General features: G+C 35.3%; 1 protein-coding gene across 2 annotated transcripts in view; it reads left to right on the forward strand.

Moving 5' to 3' along the window:
* The window catches only part of UNC5C (unc-5 netrin receptor C), a 368,160-nt gene that overhangs the window by 233,829 nt on the left and 117,254 nt on the right, over positions 1-17,077 (forward strand). For both annotated transcript variants that reach the window (XM_019741124.2, XM_019741125.2), the window contains exon 3: positions 8,738-8,881. In XM_019741124.2, coding sequence (XP_019596683.1) covers positions 8,738-8,881 — 144 coding nt within the window. The remainder of the gene's footprint in view (positions 1-8,737; positions 8,882-17,077) is intronic.

Below are 17,077 nucleotides of genomic sequence, written 5' to 3' on the forward strand. Positions count from 1 at the left end.
TTGCTGTGTGGTAAATGAGTATTTGTCTAGTCGCCCAGTTATAATAATTGTTCAGGATGAGTTGAACTTCTTTAAAAAAATGACACTTCATGGTTTGGTTTAAAAGTTTCCTTAAGAATATGAAATATATTGCTTATAAGATAAACAAATAGCTTTCCACACACAGTGTACTGTGTGTGAAGTATTACAAGTGGCATTCACCCCAGAGGTGATTGCTCTTAATACTTGTTTCTAAATCATTTGGGATAAGTACAAAATGAAAGCCCAACAGTATGAGTAATCATTCTTCTCAATAAATGTGCCTGGTTTACATTGTCAGACAGTGTTTACAGAGGGTCAAGAATATTGCTAACACTTACGATTAATGACTTGATGCAAGATCATAGATATGAAAACAAATTTGTAATAATAATTAAAATTAGCATTATTAAAATAAATTAGATTAGTCTTATTTACTAGTAGAGACAAAATAATCTTCCTAAAGCATATGTCATTCTTTAAAATGTCATTTCACCAATTTACAACTTTCACAGGCTCCCCGCTCCACACAACAAACTTCACTACCTGCCATTCAAGCCTCTCTAGGAATTTCTCTTCCATCTAGTTCTATGGTTTTATGTAAATTGTTCTCCTGATGAGGTCCATGCTTTTTCATCTCTTCCCTTTGGCTTCATGCTATTCCCTCCTCCTGAAGTGTCACTGATTCCTCTCTAAATTTTTGAACCCAAGCCATGTTGTTATAGCATCAAACTTAAATATCTCATTCTCCATGTTTCACTTGATCTCTCCCTCCAATGCTATTTCACTACACCTTTCTTCACGGGGTTTTTAGAATTTTCCAAACAATCCACTTTTATTCAATAAATCAACATATGGAGAATGAAAACAAAACAACTTTGAAAGCCGTGCTGAGATGGAGTTCTGTGTTTATGTTGACTGTGGAGTTTTTTAATAAAATTAGGGGAAATGGTGGTGATCCGAGTTAAACAGAATTCTTTATGCAGAACTTCTGACCAATGCCTTCAATAAACTGATGAGCATGCTGAGTTTCTAAGAGGAGGATATAGTAAACAGAAATCCCCAAACTTATTTAACCAAAGAACATTCTTTGAGACACAGTTTGAGGAATATTGGTGTAGTGAAAGGAATAGAAACATTGGATTGAGACAAATACTAAATCCTGGTTTCAGTAATTATTGGCTATGTGAACAATTGTTTAAATTCTGACTTCTGCTCCTGACCCATATTATAGGTATAGCAATACTAATCCTCAAGGTTTGTCATGCAGATTGACTGAGACACATGGTAGAACCTCAATAAACACTAATTATCTCTTCTGAGTTAGAATTAAATTTGCTTGTATCTGGGATTTAACACCACTTTGTATTATAGCTGTATGTGTACAAATCATTCATTCATTTAACATACATTACATGGCCAAATATTTGTGCCAATCACTGTACTGATGGATGTACAATGCACATGGCAGTGTCCCTTTACTCAGTCAACTCCTATTTTTCTTTTCTTTTTATCTCTAGTGTTAGGGAGTAACTTCTGAAAAAAGGATCCATAAGCAATTCATCTCAATGGCTATCTTCGAAATTACTGTGCACAAAATAAATGCACACAAACTCTCTCCACAGAGGAATGTAACACATAGAATGACAGAAACCTTATCTGCCTTGTTTACCACTCTCTTTCCAGCACATAGAAGAATGCATGGCACATAGTAGAATCTCAACAAATACTTATTGAATGAATAACCGAACAAAGTAATAGTAAGGTCTATAATTCACAAGCCCACAGTTAACCAGATCTGCAAGAATATATTATTATTCCACACCCTTACTGACAGGAATATATTTTTTTTTAATTTTCGTTAAAATTGCTTCTATTAATGTTACTAATGAATTGGCATGAAATGAAGACAGAAAGGAATGCATGTTGTTAGATTTAGATAAGTATTAAGAATTATACTTTCAAAGAAAAGTGTTGGAATATACACTCAAATATGTGCGGTAAATTACATGTTTTAGGAATAATATTTAAAAACAGTAATGCATTTACAATCTCAATGGAATATGCTTTGTGCTCTTCCAAATTAAACAAATTGCCATCATGTTTTTTACAAAATTGCTCTTTTCGTTTTAAAGAACATTGACACACAAGGCAGAGGTAAGTTACAGAAAGTATTTCATTCCCATTTTGATCTCGGAAAGACTTGGAACAGAAATTGGACAGGGTTTTCATCACCAAAATTAAGAACAGGAATTACAGAATTGTACACCTGAAATCTATGTAAGTTTACTAACAATTGTTACCCCAATACATTAAAAAAAAAAAAAAAAGTTGCAACTTTAAAAAAAAAAAAAAAAAAAAAAGAGCAGGAATTAAATGATGGGCCAAAGCTGGTAGGATTAATTTCCATCACTTCATTACAATTTTATATGTAGGAGAGAATATTTTGCATACCCACCACTCCGAATACCCTTCGTACTTACAACTCTAAGTTTGATGGTGGTTAGAACGGAATGGGAAAAACAGTGTTAACATTGTCACTGTATTTTAATCATTTGTCCCTCTATTTTAATATAATCTTACAATTAAAATTTCAAGTTTCAAGGCAGAAAACTGTATTTATATATAGTTGTCATGTACCTTTTCAGAAGCACTGAAAGTCTCCCCACTCCATATATACAATTAATGAATATCTCCTTCTCAGTTCTAGACAAACAAAAATATAACAAAACAAAACACCCACATTGGACACAGGATGCCAAACAGAACCAAGTGCCTACAAATTATCACATAAAAAGGAATCAAGTCAATGACCTAGGTATGAAATACATCCAGGCTAATCCCTTGAATCACTCAGTCCCAGCCATGTTATTCTTTAACTTTTGGGTAAATTCATCTTGATCACAAATACATTAAATGTAACTATAACAAAATTATACTTATAATAAGTCTAATATACCAGTAAGTTCTAATTCCCAATTACACAAAGTACTTTTAGTTAATTAGATTGACTGTTTACATATTAAATATTACATTTAAATTATTGTTAAAAATTCAATATTACATTAAAAATTAGATAGCCTGTTTATATGTTAATTATTATATTTGAAATATTTAATATATTAAAATTACATATTAAATATTATATTAAAAATAGCAAACATTTCAGAGAAATATTTGTAAATTATGTGTTTACAATGTGTCCTTTTCCTGACATAGTTTAAAGGTGGTCAAATGACTTCATGTAATATGAAACAATGTCTTCATTGTAAAGTTCTGCCTTTCAAGTTATTGAGTTTTGATTATTTTAGTGAGTTATAAATTGTTAAAATAATTATCAGTTTTTATAGTATGACATCCTTTTAAATGATGGTATTTTGTGTGATTTAATTTATATTAAGACATCTAGAACTGATATGCTCCATATTTTAGATCATATTAGTAAAAACTAATAGGACTAAGCTCTAGAAGAAAACACGAAAAAGAGACCACACTAATTTAATAAAATGTTGTGATATATATTCCAGAGCATCCCTACCTGTGGCATTGTACATTTCCCACCGATGCATGTCCTCACTGTGAATGTACTATAATGAGATTTGCTCAAGTGACCTCTGCAGCTCTTCTCCCAATAGGGAAAGTGCTGGAAGAAGTCTGCACGACATGATATCTCAAAACTTCACTTTGCCATATGAAAAATAAAGTATTTGGGAGGAATGAGAAATACAGCTCAGGCACACATAACATCTAAGTTTAACGTGGGGTTAGGATGCTTTTTAGTGAAATATACATGGGGTATCAGAAGGTACAGATTCGATGACCATGTTTTTAAAAATCTTTTAAGATGATGCATATTGTTTTTTTTTTTTTTAGTATCACCTAATAAACAAGATAAATGTACTGTAGGTGAACTAAGGCTGTAGGTGATGTTTGATCCATCTTTACATTGCTGGAACTTAACATAATTTTTGACATTAGTGGACTTTTCATATTTGTTGGCAGCATTACATATTACATTTCTGGGGGAATATGGATCTCGTTTTAAATTATTGTGCAACAGGCTTCATCATGTATTTGTGATGGCTTTATAATAATCTCTAGAAAAACACTATTTGTGGTGCCTGACCGTAACGGTGTTTCCCCGAAAATAAGACCTAGCCAGACCATCAGCTCTAATGAGTCTTTTGGAGCAAAAATTAATATAAGACCCGGTATAAGACCGGGTCTTATATTAATTTTTGCTATTAATTTTTGCTCCAAAAGATGCAGTAGAGCTGATTGTCCAGCTAGGTCTTATTTTCGGGGAAACACAGTATTATGAAATTAAAATTATGCTAAAGATAAGGTACAAATGTCAAGTACCAGATTTTATTGCCATAATCATGGATAGCCTCATAGAGACCCAATCAGCGAGTGGCACTTGCATCTAGATTTCTAAAATCATTTGAAACTCCCTGTTAACAAGTGCTTGTTTTTACTCATTAGAAGACTTCGTGGTATAGCATGCTAATTAATTTCCTGCACTCTGGCTCCCAAACTACAATGAATTCTATTATAAAAGCAAAATCACTGCAAACTTCAAACAGCATGCATCCTTGAGATGCCACTATTAAAGGAAGAGCAGTGATGGGAAATCTTTGATGTTATCAGATGTGATGGAAAATACACATTTGTATTTGAGTAAATCCTGTAGGCTGAAGCTTTTCCCCCCACCTTTAGATAACCTGAAACCAATTTCAAGTTCCCAAATGCTCTTCAAAGAAGCCCGCCTTGGAAGCAATGCTCATGGCATTTCAAATTTCAAGGTAGATTGTTCTTTCCTTCTCAAGACTTCAAGCAGATTTGAAATTTTACTTTCAAAGAGAAAGGAAATTACTTACTTTTACCCACACCACTAGCCTCTGGTTTGATGAGCAAATTGTCACAGGGAATGAATTTACCTATGGTAATGAAAAGATGGTATGTAACCAAGTAGCACAGAGTCTGAATAATGCAGCTGATTCTATGGAATTCTAAGCTGTCAAGTGTTTAGATACTTCATGCTTCAGTTCTTTCTTGTTCTTGTGTTGTTGACCAATAGCTGGAATGTAAACTTTGGGCATGTGGCAGGACAACTGTACACACTGTGAATAACCCACTCTCTCCTGAATGGGGCAACTGTGAAGCTGAAAACAGAAATTGGTGTGTGCTTGCTCCAGCGCCCACAGGGAGCCTGGGCCACACAATTCAGAACATTCATACTAACAACTGTGAGTGATTCCTGTAGCAGGAGAGTCAGTCTGTGGCTTCTTAAGAGGCTTCAGATCTGTGGTCAGTAGAAACATCCACGAGCCTATTTGGGCTAAAGGATACAGGGCACTAGTGATGTTCCCCTAGCATTTAATTAGGTTTCCTGTAATTGCTTTAAGTAAAAGGACTGGTGGGGGATGAAACCTGAATATCATCTTGGGAAACAAAATATTTGTATGTGGTTTTAATATCCTGAGCCCATTTGTTGCTGCTCTGCATTTTGGAAAGAGCCATTACTGTTCTAAGGAAATACACACTGCAGGTTTATCAGCCCTTTGGTTACTGTAAATTACTGCAACGACTTTACAGGAAGAGTTTTGTTTCCAGTAAGTGAATTTCTGCATGAAGAGAGAAGGTATCAAGAAGTAAAACAGGCAAAAGTATTAAGTATCAGAGAGTGGAATGAAAAGAAAGGTGGAGTGGAAGGGTTGGAAAGCTGTGCTCTGTCTTTGCATGGATTTCTACATACTAGAAAAATAATTATAATAAGATAGGAAAATGAGAGGCTCATGCAGGGATCAGGAAGTAATGTTATTTGTTAGTAAGTTGGGATTTTTGCTGTGGTGATTATTTCACTAGTTTTGGACACTGGCTAAACTAATATGTTCATCTTTTCAGAGAGGGATGAAGGGTTAGGATATTCCGGTTACTTGAAAATTCTTTTTGAGCTGGTCACTATATAAACATAAAAGTATTACTAATTTTCAAAACTTTAAAATAATTTTAAATATACTCAATACACTTTTGACAATAAAGTTTTCCCTGCAGGGTCTTTGCCCTGCCTGGGATTCTAAAACCCACTTTCCTGGGCTTCATTTCAGTTTAAGGATTCTTGAGTGGACCTAATGGCTTTTCGACGACTCAAGACTCATCACCTCTGGATAGGAAACATGATTTGTTCCCCAGTACGACAGACCCTACTTCTATTGAGTGGTTGTTAATTTTCCTGAGTGATTTTACCCATTTGAGCATGTCCTAGGTTTTAGGTTAAGTTCTGGAATACTCTTTTATAGGATCTCTAGATGACAACTCTTTCATGTCACCTATAACAAGAAGTCATGATCAAACATTTTAAGAAATCATAACTTGTCATAACTAATAAAACTCTGAAGAACTAAACTCTGTATCTTGTACAGATCACATACATGTATTTTTAAACATTTTTATCTGATTATATCATCTACTTGCTTAAAACACTTTAATGATATCCATGGCTCTAAGGAAGAAATCCCAAATCCTAAACATGGTATACAACAGTGGTTCTCAAACTGTAACACGCATCAGAATTCTTAGAGGGTTTGTTAAAACACAGACTGCTGGCCTAATTTTCACACTTCTATTCAGTGAATCTGCTGTGGGACCCAAGAATTCACATTTCTGACAAATTCCAAGTGAGGCTGATGAAGCTGTCCTGGGGCCCAATAGTGAGAACCACTAGTCTACCAGACTCTATAAACTGGTCCCTTTCTTAGCTCTCATTTCATCGCAGGCCATTATAATCTGTCTGCTGCTTAATTTTTTCTCCCAGGTCCCTAATCTTCTCATTATCTTTCCTGTTTCTTCCCATATGTCCTGTCCCTCTCCTCATATAATTTAACCAACCTAACTCATGGTGGATCTTTCATAAATTGCGTCCCCTTGTTATTCGATCTCATTGTCCCTACACATCTCCTTTGTAGCACTGAACACAATTATAATTAAATAATAAATTGTATAATCTGTTGTTAATATGTACCCTCCTTGTGACGGGCCAGCCGCCACGAGTCGATCAGTACCTGAATGGGGGAGTGGGAATGAATAAAAGACACACACAAATGTTAATGCAGCCGGTCTTCAGTCATGCTGAAGCCCTGAGTTTATTATCTCTAACCAATATATACAGTTTGAGTACGTGTAGTTAAACGAAGAAAATATGCATTATCTCAGCGAAAGTAAATCTTTTACTTTGACATAGAAGATACAAGGTCACTGAAACTCACAAAAGTAAATATCTCAAGGAGACAGAACCTACCAATTGTCCAGAAAGCCCTTAGTCTTCTGTGTCCGGGAACTGGCCGTTTCCACCACATTCCTCAGCAGCCGTTAGGTGCCTCTCAGATAAGGCAGAGACAATGTTATGGGGGCAGAAACCGAGCCAGTCTGCAAGGTTCAGGGTTGCAAGAAACCATGGCTCCCCACACCTCCTCCCAAAAATATTAGTTTTTTGAGGACAATGACTATCTTACTCATCATTTCCCAAGTATCTAATACAGTGTCTTTTACGTAATTGATACTTAATGAATATGTGTTCAATGAATAAATGAATGAATAAATGAATAAACAGTACAAAGCAATACATTTAATGTTTCTTCCTGTGCTTATACTTGATTCAGAGCAAATTCTTCTACTCCCTAAGGGTGCTTGTTAGTTCTCTCAGTACACACTCCATTCTGGAAGTGTGTATGTTCTGTCTCCAGGAGAACTGGCAGTTACCTGCATGCATTGTTTAGATCATTCTTCTCACTCAGTGCAAAGGGGCACACTGCAGAACGGATCTCTGAAATAGGCTTTGATACCTCAAGGTAGATACTACTCCTAAAATGGTAATCCCAGATTCTTAGTTCAATTTTTGTTATTTAAAATTACATAACTCTGTGAAACAAATTCCAATTATTCAATCATTTTAGCTGGAGGCCACTTTATCTTTAACAGGATTTTGGTTAGATTTTACAATTATAGAGAAACATTTGGGATTGCAAAATATTATGCATGAAAACCTTGAAGTCACACATTCTTTAGATAGAACAGCACAGGTTGTTAACTAAGACTGCTCTATCTTTCAAAAAAAAAATGTGTCTTAATAACTCAAACACAACTGTTAAAGTAATTTAATTGTTAAATAATCACCACATATTTATAAATTACTAGATGATGTAATAAAACCTGATGTATGTGACTATATTTATAATGTGTGACTTATGATTATAGTTTTAGGTGATTCTCTCTATTTCATGTGAACTGAATATTTCTAGGAGAATTTAGATGTGTAATTTTTTTGTGCAGCATGTGGATATCTTACAACCTATATAATTGAGATAGAATCTTTAGAAGATATGAAATTCAAGTAAACATTTAAATATACAGAGGGAGATAACTTGGTGGAGGATGAATATTAGTCAGGCCATTTGAGGAAAGGTGTAATTTTGTGGAATGCTAGATTTTCACTTTCATCTTCTGATGAATCCAGAAGATTTGAAATAACAAATAAAAGAATGAAACGCATTGTGAATCAGAAACTAGAATCAGAGGAAAATTAGAGGAGATGAGAGGCAATATCTGGGATGCTGATCAATGGCATTAAGATGGATCATTGGGGAAAAAAATATGGTATGATGTTTTGTATTTCTTTGGTACAAATCTTCTCCTGACAAATCTTCTGTTCTCTGGTTAGGTCTCATTGTCCGGGAAGTAAGCATTGAGATTTCGCGCCAGCAAGTGGAAGAACTCTTTGGGCCTGAAGATTACTGGTGCCAGTGTGTGGCCTGGAGCTCAGCGGGTACCACAAAGAGCCGGAAGGCCTACGTGCGCATTGCATGTGAGTTATTATGCATGGACCTAACTCATTGTGGATTTAGGAAGCTGATGGAATATGGGAAAATGTAGACTGTGATTGCCCTACTGTCAAAGAAACCTGGTCAGAAATGGCTCCCAGATTTCTGCATTGAGCTACGCTTTCTCCTTAAGTCATCAGAATAGTATCTTCTGTTTCAAGGCATGGAGTAGGTTTCCTTTAGGGACCTGAAAGCATTAGTACTATTTTCAAAAGATTCTGATATATATTTTTTTAATCTGTAATGATTAAGTTATAGGAAAACCAACTATATTCCTTTAATGAGCTTATTCTGATAATTTGTTAAGACAATGTTGACTAGTTTTGCTATTGGAAATAGAGATTACCCAGAGAAAGCTTCTCTATTTATTTTGGAAATGTTCCAGTGCATCAAAATTACCGCTGTTTTCTACACTGTGTTAATATCTAGAATATTCATGTTCAGGGAGAGGTCAAACGGTTCCTCACAAAAACGATTCTGTAATCAAGTAAATGTTGTAAATACGTGGTTTTTTTTGGCCAAATTTAAAGAGATTTCTTCATTGCAGAACTTTTTAAATTCTTTAATAAGCTAAAGTTTAGTATGCTAATTGAATATGCTAATATTATCCCCAATAAGGAGATACAGCCAGCAGCTCTTTCTACAGAACCTTTTTTCAATGAGTACTATTCACATCTTGAGCAGCAATAATGTTTCTATAATTTGTTTTAAGGTTCCATATTGAGAAATTTTCTCAAGTACGAGACCAATGAAATCCATGTAAGTTTTATTATCTGAACTGTTTTGCAGGTCTGTGTTTTACTAACTTCCCTTTTGTGGCAGATGTCAATATCACTTATCTCTAAAGTATCATTAAGTCCCAACAATCCTAGTTCTAATGCTTTCCCGATTCTATACTTGTCTTTTCCTTCCCTTCACCTCAATTGCAAACCATTGCAAACATTTCCCAGTTAGTGTTGATGGCTAAGGTCTTTTCTCTTTTCCAATCCTTCTTCCATATTATTACAAATGCAATCTTCCTAAAACTCAGGTCTCATCTCACCTCTACCTGCTTAAAAATTTTACAGTAGCTTGTGTGATAAAGTCAAATTTTGTTCCAATGGCATACATCATTATATTAGTTTGTCAGGGCTACCATAACGAAATACTGCAGAGTGGGTAGACAACAGAAATTTATTTTTCTCACAGTTCTGGAAGCTAGAAGTCTGAGATCAAGGTGCCAGCAGTACTGATTTTTTCTGAAGCCTCTGACCTTGACTTGTAAATGGTCATCTTCTCTGTGTCTTCACATGGTCTTCCCTCTGAAACTGTCCAGGTCCAAATTTCTCTTCTTACTAAAATTATCAATCATATTGGATTAGGACCACCCTAAAGGCCTCATTTTAAATTAATTACCTCTTTAAAAGCCTTATCTCCAAATAAAGTCACATTCTGAGGTTCTGGGGGTTAGGAGTTCAACATGTGAATTTTGGGGGGACATAATTCAATCAGTCTATAACAACCATATTTCATGGTTTACATAGTCAACCTATGTCTCCATCTTTGACCACAGAGAATTTCTACATTCTTGTCACGTTATATTACAAGTACTTTGACTTCTATGCTTTCCAGCTATTGTTCATAATAAAGGGTCTCACCCTTCTCTTACCCTTCTTCATTATTTGTAAAAATTAATTTATTCAACCAATATTTTGTAAACATTTTCTCTGTTTTTGGAACAATTGTATGTATTGGGTCTGGAGCCAGAAACAAAACATGTGGTGATCCCTGCCCGTCCTTTTAGAGCTTACGTTCTGGTGAGGAAGAGCAAACTCTAAATAAAATAAATAATAATCAGTGCAGAGCACATGGTAAGTTATGTAAACAAACCAAACAGGAAAGGGGACTATGTAGTGCTAAGGGAGGGTGGTCAAGGAAGTTATCAGGAAGAAGTCTACAGTTAAAGAAACCTCATGGAGGGAAGGAAGGGAGTCAGGCAGAAAAGATAGCAAGTAGCACAAGTTCAGATACCCTGAGGCGGGATTACACTGGACAGTTTCAAGAAGACCAAATTGGCCAGAGTGGCCGGAGGAGAGTGAATGGGAGGAGACTCCTAGAAGAGCTAAGAAAGATAAGGCATGGAAGTAAGTACAGGATGGCAGTGTGGAGATGGCCTAGACCCTGTAGGTATAGTATCTTTAATTCGTAGTATGAGATGACAGATTTGGAAAGTTTCCAGCAGAGGAATTCATGACCCAACTTCCATTTTAACAGAATCATCTGACTGCGGTGTTGAGAATAGACCATGAGGGGCAAGGGTGGAAACGGAAAGACCAGTTATGAGGCTGCGACTGTGAAAGATGGTAGGCGAGCATAGATTAGAAGCAGTGGATGTGGTACAGACTGCTACAGTCTGGATTCTAGATATATGTAAAAGCAGAAGTAATAGCTTTTGTTGAGAAGTCGGATTTGAGAGAGAGAGGAAAGAAAGATTTAGAAATTTTGAGTTTTTAAGGATTTCTTTCAAACGTCTTTAGTGAAGTCTGAGTCTCCAGAGTGATAGGCATTCCTTTCTCAATACTTTCAGAGCAGCTTGTCCATATTCTTAATATAGGGCCTGTGTTATTTGAATCATATTCACTTGTAACATCTGTATTTCATGCCAGTGATTTCCTTGAGATCAATTTTACTTAATTCAATTTTGCTTAACTTTATATCTTTAGTGCTTAGCACAATGCCTAGAACATCATAGATGTTCAATAAATTATGTTGAATTAAAGCCATTATAAAGAATTCCTAAACTTTATTAAAATGCTCTATATGAATCATTCTTCCTGAGCATGTCTAAAGAGATTTTTTATGTGGATTCTCCAAGAAATAGTTTGAAATGGAGGCATGCATGTGGGCCAGAGTATTCAAGAGTGCTCTTAGAAACAATATCTATGGAGGAATGAAGGCAGTAGGATGGGCAGAGGGAGAAATTGAGCTGTAATACAGGTGCAACAAAGGATGACACCACAAGGAGCTCTGGTATCATACGGCCCTTCAGAGTTGTCCTACCTTGAGACAAAGGAAGTGAACAGGCCTTTACCCCCCACATAGACAAGTCAATGGATGTGGGCTCCTCCTTTACCCTCCACATCCACCAGCTGTATGACCTGGGTCATGTCTGTTCTCCCCAACTGAAGGCAATTCCAGGGGAAAGAGGCTGACAACCTTCACTACCAACACTCCCAACAGGTGGGATCAGTCCTGAAAAAGAATCTTGGTAGTATACCGCAACTTCCACTACAGTTGTCTACAAAAAATCTTGAAGAATTTATTTTATTAATTATGAAGAAAAAAAAGATGCTTTTGTACGTTTTGAAAAGAAACAAAATTAATTATTTGGATTAAACATTTAAATGAATTCAAAATTAGATTCTGATTTTAATCAAAAAGAGGCACAATAATATAAAACTGTATCTTTCATTGCTGTGTTATTTAATATCAAGTATAATAAATATTTTAAATTACCAATCTATACTTCATACTAAATTGGCTTGCCAAAAAGTCCAATTTTAAGTGCTTCAAAATCCCAAATGATGAATCTTGTGCCAATTTTATATATATAATATTCTATGTGTCCCTAATTATATAAAATTTAAATACATTTAAGAACCCCATGTTTCTTTGCAACATAATACATAATCTTTGCTATTGACAGCTTTTAAATGTAGTTTGACATTTTCACATAATAAGAAAACAAACTCTTCTTCTAGTAAGAGATTAATTCGCTCATAGCATCTTTTCATCTTTATGTGATAAAAGCAGTTTGCTTGTGCTTCCATAATTAACTGAACTGATATATGTGTGGCCTAGGAACAACACCCAACAAATAAAGATTTACTCCTATAGACTTACTTCATGATGAAAGAAACAGGTTAAATACCAAATTCTCTCTGTCAAGTCTGATCGCTACCAAAGAGTCCTGGCTAATAGTGAAGGAAGTTTGCAGATTGTCTAGTTAGTTCTGTTTTGAGTGAGCTGTGGTGCTTTGCCCAGTAATATTTGACAGATAGCCACCACATAAACTGCAGTTAAAGTTTAAATTTGTCTCAGGTAAAGATAGCCATGATGCTAAGTGCAATTACCTCTCACCTAACCAGATTTATACTCCTTTTGTATATTTTGGAGGGGACCATATTTCTTTCATGAAAAAAAGAACTCTATTTTCGGAAGTTTATAAAGCAGAAATGAATATTGGCTATTCATTTATTTAAGTTTGCTTATAATATTTCGCACATTCAAACTATTTTAAAATATAAAAATAAGTTTGTGACACAATCAGGGCAGAAAGAAGAAAGGAAACATGAAAGTTAGAATTCAGCCAAGCATGAGCTAAAAACATAATATGCCTGCTCTAAAATCATGTACATTTGCGAGAGGGCAGTGCCAAATGTCCTAGGTGGGAGCTGTAGCTTCCACAGCGGAGAGAGAAGTCTCTGGTGAAAGAAATCTCTTGTGAGGAGTCAAGCAGACACTATAATGACTGTCCAAAGTAAAACCCTTGTGGTAATACACCTACCAGTTTATGGAATTGTTTTTTCCAGTGTCCCTTGTTCTAGACCAATGGGAAAATTCCGATTGTTAAGGTAGGAAAATGTGATTCAGGCAAAATGGCAGCAAACACCATCTTTCTACAGGAAATATCTTGGTTTTGATATGGCTGCTGTTGTTGATGTTGTGATTGTTGATGTGGTCATTGTGGTCAGGAGATGGTGTTTATAATGTGAAAAGAGTAGTGGAGTGGAGTGGTTAGAGCACAGGCTTTGGTGCCAGGTTGACTCTTATTCAAAGTCTAGTTGCATCACTTACTCATGTGACCTTGGTCAAGTGACTTAATCCTTCTGAGCCTTAGTTTCATGAACCGTGAAATGAAAATGATAAGATTATTGTTACGATTAAGCAAGATAAACATGTAAAGCATATGGCAGAGTGCCAGACCCAAAGCAAATACTTATTGAATTATAATAATTATTCATAACAACAGATAAAATAATTTAAACAACTTTGTACATTCTGAAACTTATCAATACTAAGTTAACTTTAAAAACTTAAAAGCTTCTTCTTTTACCACTTCGTGTGCCAAGCCTGGGCTGTCAATCCTAGAGAATGAAACTCTCTGCAGATTTACATATAATTAAAAGGTAATATTTCCCTATGCCTAAGGATGGAGGAGCATTACAGATGGTCATCCTTCTACTGCAATTCAAGTGTTGTAGTGAATTTATGTGCAAAGAGAATCTATCTTCCTGGGAATGGCAGGATAGTTCCTAAGGATTTTCTGTTCATCATGTGTACAATCAATAAATCACAGCCACCGTCACAAAGGCCACTGGCTACAGAGAGGAATGAGATAGCTCCTAAAAAGAATGAAGAAAGATCATAGCCACTATCTTAAAAAGCAAAAAAAAAAAAAAAAAAAAAGCAAAATTAATTTTATTAATATATTTTATTTAGTCCAATATATCTAAACTGTCATTTCAACAAAATAACCAATATAAGCAAGTAATAATTAAATACTTTACATTCTTTTTTTATACTAGTGTTTGAGATCTGTTGTGCATACACTTACACTAGTGCTCAGTTAAAATTAGCCACACGTCAACTGCTTGAGAGCCACGTGTTTAGTATTGGCAGATGGGTTCTAGAATAATAATAATTGAAGTGCTTTTCCAATTACTTTATTCTTTCACCTCACATAGTTACCTTTTTCTTTTGTAGTGAGAACACTTAAGAGCGATTCTCTTAGCAAATTTTAAGTATACAATACAGTATTTACTAATTGTAGTCACCATGCTATACATTACATTCCTAGAATTTAATCATTTTATTTGCTATAAGATAATTACAAATGTTTGACCAACATTTTCATGGATTATCTCATTCAGTCCGTGTATGATGGTGTTATTATCCTCATTTTACAGGTGAGGAAATAAAGAACAAAGGGAGATTAAAAATCCTGTCTGAGTTCACATAGGTGGTATATGGAGAAGCGAATCAGTCCAGCAGCAGTGTCCTGAATCAGCACACTGGATACAAATAAGAGAGGAGTTGACAATGGTTTTTATGTCAGGTGGCAGGTCACAAAAATATCTTGTTTTCCAGATGCATAATGTTGTAGGCTTACTATTATTTATAATGCATAAATGTAAGAAGGCCTTGGGTTCCTGCCTCTCTCCTCATTGCTTGGTCTGCTCCAACCACACCAGCTTCCTCATTGGACTACGATACACTCATTCCAGGTACGAGCTATTTGCAGTAACTGTTCCAACACAGTTGGAACGTTTTCCCCAACTCTGTGTGTCTCACTTCTTTCTCTCATTCAGATTTCCGCTGAGGCGTCACCTCTACAAAGGGGTCAACCTTCACCAATTTACCTAAAACCTACTGTCCCCAACACTGTCACTACTAATCACAAGCCTGCTTTATTTTTCTTGAGATCATTTCTCACCTTATATTGACTATGTGCATCACGGAAATATAAGCCTCACCAAGACAGGCACTTTATTTTCCTCACCATTGCATCTATGTGAAAATTAATAAACAGAAACCTCATTTCAAACGGAGTTTGAAGGCTGGAGGAGAACTCTCGGACATGTGCCAGTAAACACACACTACCGACCCCAACAGGAAGAGATGTACCTTGTGTCTTGAACAGGAAATGATACTGCATTACTACCTCAGCAGGAGGAAGAAAAGATTCCTCCTTGTCCAGTAACAGCTCCACCAATGGGAGACTGCTGTAGCTCAGCCAATGCAAAGTCACCATATTTCAAACTTTCAGTTTTCTCCAATAAATTATTTGTTTATAACAGTCCTTCCACTCACCCAAGTTCAGAAAAGAACATCCCTCTCCTTTGTTTCTCTGGACTTGTATGTGGCTTGCCATTAGATCACATATCCTGAATTGCAATTCTTTGTTGTTCTTGAGAAAACCATTTTGCTGCAGAAATAAATGCTGTCATTTTATTAAAAATCAACATCTCCAATACCTAAAAATAGTTCCTTGCATGGGTGGGGCTGGTGCTAAGTAAATGAAGACGTAAAAAAATGAAATTAAACTGAAAGCATATAATGGGGCAAAGTGATGATGCTATTCAATGCTAATCATTTATTCATTGAGTAAAAATGTTTTATCGCCCAAGGAATTCAAGGATATCAGATAACATGAAATGACTAATGAGTACGTCTGTGCTCCCCCTACTTCAAATCACCCTTACACTTCTGTGCTTATTTATTTTCTCCACAGCACTTATCAACTTCTAAACTACTATATATTTACTTATGTATTATGTTCATGGTTTATGGTCTAGCCCTCCCACCCCCTTAGAGAGTAAGACCCTTACGTGCAAACATTTTTGTTTGGTTTGTTCACTAATATTCAAAATGCCTATAAATGATGCTGGGCACAGTGTGGGAACTCAAATATCTTAAAGGAATGAATGAATTAATATTTCTACAGTAGGGGTAATAGTATCTCCAGTGAAATATATATGTAATCTTATGAATTATTCTGTTGGTTTACATATACAGAAGTCATTACCCATGGCCTTATATGTCATTTTTCCATTTCCTATCTTCCTGGCATAAAACAAACTTAATTATGAAATTTAACCAAATAATGCATTTATTGAACCAGGTGTTCTGAAAAATTTACATTATACCATGACAGTATCTAGATGCTACTGCCAAATGCCTTGGTAGAGCTTAGCAGGCTTATCAGCACACCAGAATAAATGGTCTGTTTACTAAGGTGGGGTTTGATCTTTGTACAACTATTTAAGCCCTGAATAAGTCCGTTATAAATTACAGAGACCAGAATTTGAATTAGATGAGATTAATTGTAGAGTTTAGACCTTTTTAGATAATAAGAAATAAATTTTTAACAATAAATTTCTTTGTTTCATATAAATCTCAACCATTGTATTAAATAGTATTAAATAATGTTGCTCCTATTTCAAGATTAAAAACTATAATATATACCTGATTATATCAGTCTTTATTTTTCCAAACATATTTGCTTTTGTATATGACAGAAGTTCCCAAGATTTATGAAGACCCACACATTTCTATAGACATTCATATCCCATATTTATTCTGAAGGTAGATATATAATTGACAGAACACTGTCTCATAAGTTATATTTTGGGGAAAAT

Source organism: Rhinolophus sinicus, linkage group LG02 (genome assembly GCF_036562045.2).
Source record: "Rhinolophus sinicus isolate RSC01 linkage group LG02, ASM3656204v1, whole genome shotgun sequence".
In the NCBI taxonomy this organism is placed as follows: domain Eukaryota; kingdom Metazoa; phylum Chordata; class Mammalia; order Chiroptera; family Rhinolophidae; genus Rhinolophus; species Rhinolophus sinicus.